This window comes from Raphanus sativus, chromosome 8 (genome assembly GCF_000801105.2).
Source record: "Raphanus sativus cultivar WK10039 chromosome 8, ASM80110v3, whole genome shotgun sequence".
NCBI lineage: Eukaryota > Viridiplantae > Streptophyta > Magnoliopsida > Brassicales > Brassicaceae > Raphanus > Raphanus sativus.
The window spans coordinates 23,208,731-23,214,656 of NC_079518.1; the positions used below are offsets into that span (position 1 = coordinate 23,208,731).

At 42.0% G+C, this 5,926-nt stretch overlaps 1 protein-coding gene across 1 annotated transcript; it reads left to right on the forward strand.

The window, feature by feature from the left end:
* The first annotated feature begins 788 nt into the window (after nt 1-788).
* Nucleotides 789-1,510, forward strand: LOC130499089 (uncharacterized). The gene is made up of 2 exons (XM_056992990.1): nt 789-1,419; nt 1,479-1,510. Exons 1-2 carry the CDS (start codon nt 789-791, stop codon nt 1,508-1,510), a joined length of 663 nt encoding a protein of 220 aa, XP_056848970.1.
* The last annotated feature ends 4,416 nt before the right edge of the window (nt 1,511-5,926 follow it).

Consider the following 5,926-nt stretch of genomic DNA (forward strand, 5'->3'; position numbering starts at 1 on the left):
AGCTTGAAGCTGATGAACCTGAACTGGACCTGAGAAGAGAAGAACCAGATGAGCTAGCTAGCTTGTGGAATGGACCAGTAACCAGATCAAGGCTGAGAGCACAAGAGGAGAGTCTCCTACACTTCATCAAAATCGTGGGAGATGGATCAGAAGGAGAGAACCAAGATAAACCAGCCTGTTGGTTTAATTTAATTGCAATGTAATTGGGCTGGGTTTATTTGGCTTTTATTGGTTTTCATTTAATTCAAACCAAAGACAATTAGGATTAGTAAACCAATTTTAATTGGGATTAGAAGGGGATTTCGTTTTTGGCTAACCAAATTGGTTAGGTTAGACCTTGTTTTTGTTTTAAAACTCACGGCAGCAGCCAAGAGAGACACAACTTTGAATCTAATAATTTTACAGCAGCTTTGCTTGCTTTGTCTCTTGCTTTCTCTGTTCAGCTTAAGAACATTGACCTCACTTAAAGGAAGGAATTCCTTGTGAATCCATCTTAGACAATACAGGGTGATTCTGTGTCTTTGAGTAGCAAAACAGCTTCTGAGCAATCCATAGCTCTTTAGCAAAGTTCATCATCAACATCTATCATCTATCCACAAGCCTTGAGGCAGATTGAGTCTTTGATTCTCTGTTTGCAAGGATTATCAAAGCATCTACCCACCTACAAGAGATCCAGGGATAAACAGCCATTTCAGGGCTGCACCAAGTGGTATCAGAGCCTCTTGAAGGTTAGGGTTTGAATTTTTAAACAAGGAGCACGAAATCTATCAGTTAACAAGCAGTATTCTATGTCTGGATATGAAGAAGAGCTTACAATTCCATTCTTCTATGGGAAGATTGATACAGAGGCATACCTTGATTGGGAAAAGAAGATGGAGTTTTTCTTTGGACTCCAATACTACACTGAAAAGAAAAGGGTATGTCTAGCAGTCAATGGACTCTGTGGAAGTGCATTCTCATGGTGGCAGAGAGTTTCTCAGACTAGGAGATTTGAAAAAAAATCACAAATTACTTCATGGGTTGAGATGAAGACCTTGATGAAGAAGAGGTTTGTCTTGCAGTGGAAACTTCCGAAACTAAAACCAGATGCAGCAGCAAAGCTTACTACTTTAGATCAGCCTGCCTGTTGGTCTGAATTGCCATCAAAAGAGGCTGAGAGAAGATCTGTGGTTCCTGTTTTATCATTGAAACAAGAGGAGGAAAAGCTGCAAGCTTCTATATTGGCTTCACCAATAAAACAGATTGAGGAGAGTCATGAAACTGAATCAGAACCAACAACTCTTTGTCTAAAGCTAGAGGAGGAAGTACAAGTTGCAGAAGCTGAGTGTAGCCACGTGCCTGATCAAACAAAACAAGAAGAAGAAGTTTCTAGAGGGTCATCTAAAGCTCTTGAATTGGTGTTTTCTACTGTTGAGCAAGGTGATAGTTTTAAGAGTTTATCTTGTGAGTTTCTGATCATACCTATCATATGTCTTCAGCTCAACTTAGTGGAGCATCTGGTGGTTGTTAAGGGCCTGCAACAAGTTGTTTTTGAACCAGGAGGAAGCTTGTGTGTGCTTAGAAAAAGTCACAAAATTCTGGAACAGAAAACAGCAGCCTTCAAGCTTGATTTGCAGAGTTCATTCACTCTTAAAGAACAAGATTTGTGGTCAAATCTTTTTGAAGGGAGAGAGGATGGAGTGATCTTAACTAGCTGCAGTAAGCATAGAGGAAGAACAGGAGGCAACACATCCTCTATCAGCTTCATAACTGATCAGAACAAGCTGAGAAGGGATAAACAGGAACTGGTGGTGGTTAAAGAGAAGCCAGAACTGGAGGATGAGTATGGGGACAAAACCACACGACCACCTGACCAGAAGAAGGATAAACTGAGAGTACATGGTCTCATGTTCATGTGCAGGACGTATGTAACATCATCCAGGAGAGAAGAATACAGCTTTAAACTCAACAAAGTGGAGGAATCATATACCTTAGAAGCTACATGCCTTGAGAAAAGTTCCAAGATGTTGTTGAGACATGAAGAAGGATTGCAATACTTTGTGTTTGACCCTGGAGAGATTAGAGAAGTGATCATATCTCCCAAGGCCAAATCATGCAATCTGTTGTTGAGCGATCAAGGTTCCATCATCCTACAGAGCTTGGATTTGAGGACAAATCCTTTTAAAGGAGGAGGGGATGGTGTAGCCATGACCAGAGAAATTGGAGAGCTGAGTGAGTCTGATGAGGAAGTGCTGATTGAACCTGACTTAGAAGAGGAGCTTGAAGCTGATGAACCTGAACTGGACCTGAGAAGAGAAGAACCAGATGAGCTAGCTAGCTTGTGGAATGGACCAGTAACCAGATCAAGGCTGAGAGCACAAGAGGAGAGTCTCCTACACTTCATCAAAATCGTGGGAGATGGATCAGAAGGAGAGAACCAAGATAAACCAGCCTGTTGGGTTTAATTTAATTGCAATGTAATTGGGCTGGGTTTATTTGGCTTTTATTGGTTTTCATTTAATTCAAACCAAAGACAATTAGGATTAGTAAACCAATTTTAATTGGGATTAGAAGGGGATTTCGTTTTTGGCTAACCAAATTGGTTAGGTTAGACCTTGTTTTTGTTTTAAAACTCACGGCAGCAGCCAAGAGAGACACAACTTTGAATCTAATAATTTTACAGCAGCTTTGCTTGCTTTGTCTCTTGCTTTCTCTGTTCAGCTTAAGAACATTGACCTCACTTAAAGGAAGGAATTCCTTGTGAATCCATCTTAGACAATACAGGGTGATTCTGTGTCTTTGAGTAGCAAAACAGCTTCTGAGCAATCCATAGCTCTTTAGCAAAGTTCATCATCAACATCTATCATCTATCCACAAGCCTTGAGGCAGATTGAGTCTTTGATTCTCTGTTTGCAAGGATTATCAAAGCATCTACCCACCTACAAGAGATCCAGGGAGAGACAGCCATTCCAGGGTTGCACCAGGGATGGAGGATATCTCAAGGGAATACAAACTCACATTAAGTCAAAGCTAGGCTTAAAGGAGAAGGAATCAAAGGTCATCAATCTCACATGGACTGAAGGTTTTCAAAGATCACAAGGAATGCATGATGTCTTTGCGAAAGATGATCAACGGATCTTGCAGCTGCACAGGTTGGTTCTGAAGCTAACTTTGGTTGGTTAATCCGATCAGTTGACAACAATGTGACGAAACAGAGGTGATTCTGTTTTGGGTCAGTACAAATCAGGCTCGTGGGTGCATGAGAGGAAAGGTTTTCTGGCTGGTAAAAGAAAGCCAGAGAAGTCACCAAGTCAGTGTGACAGGAATAAGTTGTACCTCCACGAAGAAGAAACTAGAGTATGGGATAAGTGTGTAAAAGCCTACACAAGGGTATGTTGGAGCAAATGGCTATTTGTGGTAACAACATGCAGAAGCTTTAGTGAGTCGTGTGAGTGACGGAGAAAACCTAAAGATAAAAAGGTGATTCAAGGTTAGACTTAGCTTGAAGATTCTGGTCAAAGGCAGAGGAAAATGCGCAGGCGGAATCGGGTTGAATAGGTTGTTACGACAGGTTGTAATCCTGAGGATAAAGGGTATAAGACAACAGTCATCAACACTTGTTCAAGAATCAGAAAGTCGCTACCACAGCTAGGAGAAGCGTGTGTGAGTTATACCTTAGAGGAATCGTCATGGATGTCTGAGTCGGCAATTCCAGATGAATAGACTCAGAGGAGAAGTAAAGGACGCCGGTTTTGGTGTCACGACCACAGTGGTCAAGGTGGAGCTCTCGGATAAGAATTGAAGCTCAAAGGCAAAAGGAGAAATTTGCAGACTTGACCAGGTCGGAACTTCGTGCTTGAACAAGTCAGGGTTCAAGTATAGCTACAGCTTGAGAAACTCGTCATGGGTTCGAGTTTGATACGACATAAGCTGTAAGGGAGTATCTCAAGAGCATCACATGCATGTATGATGAGAGATATGTTCAAGGGCCGACATGAACATTGAACAGTTGCAGAAACTTAGTTACAGAGACATGGTACTTCTAAAGGGTTATTTGATTCAGGTGGAGCCACTGAGATTATATAAGGATTGATGCATCAGGGGTATATATAATCTGATTCTAGGTGGAGTGAGTCACTGGTTTAGAAGATGTCTTGATTGGTTCAGCTGAAAGGTAAAAGTTTCGGGTTAGCAATTTCGTCAGCTCAAGGGAGTAAGAGCTGAAAAGAAAGGTTATCCATGATAAGAGGCTCGTGGATATGTTCAGAGTGTCACGGCCAGGAGTGTCAGGATCAGTTAACAAGTACAAGGCGCATCATCAGGAGAGTTGTAAGGGGAGTCTTACATAAGTAACTTGTAGGCGAGACAAGTGAAATCGGCATATGTATCAGGAATACACTGCAGTGAGGTTGATACAGAGGACCACGAAATCTGAGCCGAGTAGGATGCAGGATAATACGTGGTGAGGTACTTAGTTAAACTGAAGGGAAGCAAGTATCAAGAGATACTGAAGTATTGAGCAGTGAAGATGAAGATTGGTGAGATGAAGCAAAGTAAGAAACTGTTAGAAGACATCGCAGGGATTGCAGGGAATTGTCTTACAGTTTGTTCATCTCAGGAAGGGTAAGACTTGTTCTCCACAAGCAGGCTCATCTTAAGCTCAAGTCGTGGAACTGAAAGAAGTTTCATGAAGGTTTAAATGCAAAGAAAATCCGATTGCATTTAAGGGAACATAACAAGTGCAGTTCTGGAAATATGGTCGCATCACATGGAGTACTGAGGAAGTTTTCTTCAAGGAAGTCCATTGGCTAATGGCAGGTTCAATGACTAACAGGCGTGTTCAAGTCGTTGATGGTGATGCACAAGTTTCGGTGTTGGATACATCTCAGTACAAGAAGGGTATTGAGGAAAGTAATTCACAGCTGAGGGACAAGGGGATATCAGGCATTCTAGATAAGATATCACAGGTAGCTAGTGAGGAGAGCCAAGGCGTATCATGGATTGGATGGTATGAGGCTCAGTTCATTTAACTAGCAGTGGGGTCTAAATCTGTTAGTGGGGTTCTGTTGTTGCAGAACAGGTTGATCAGATGGTGGAGCAAAGATGTTTGTGTCGAAAGTCTTCCTAATCAGGTGGTGTTAGGCGGCGTGTCCTGCTTGTGCAGCGGTACAAAGTGATGCTCAAGTGCAGTCTGTTCAAGAACATCAAGGGTAAGTCAAAGACTGTTTCAGAGATATGGAGCATGAGTGACTTCAAGGGTTTGCAGTTGATTCAAGGAGGACTATGTGGTAGCAATGTTTGTTAACAACATAAAGGGTGAACCAAGGTTGTGTCGAAAGTCTGTCCAGCAGTGATAGTTGGATGGCGGGTCCTGTTCAGAGCAACAGCGGTACAAAACGTGTTCAAGGCTGGAGTGTTTTAAACAAGTAGAGAATCTGAGGTTGTTTCAGGTTTGAAGCATATATGGTTCGAAGGTAGCTGCACAGAATTCTGGCAATTTTGGTTCAAGGCTCAGTCCACATGAGTGGAATCGAAAGGCCAAGGAGAAAATCAATTTGCAGAAAGATGTTCAGGTTTCTTAGGTACTACATGCACAGGACTAACCCACTTACTATCAGAGATCGCATAGATCACACCTGCTTCTAGAAGTTTTATTATCTCTTTCTTTACAACATCTTTTAGATTTGGGTTTAACCTCCTCTAATGTTCTACAGAAGTCATCGATTCATCTTCCAAGTGTATTCTATGCATGCACAGATCATGTGAAATGCCATGTATGTCAGCTAGAGAATAACCCAATGCCTTGCGATATTTTCTCAGTTCACACAAAAGCAGAGCAGTCTCTGCATTGTTCAGGTCAGCATTCACAATGACAGGATATGTGGAGTTGGGTCCAAGAAACGCATACTTGAGTCCCTTGGGAAGGGATTTGAGCTCTACCTTTGGA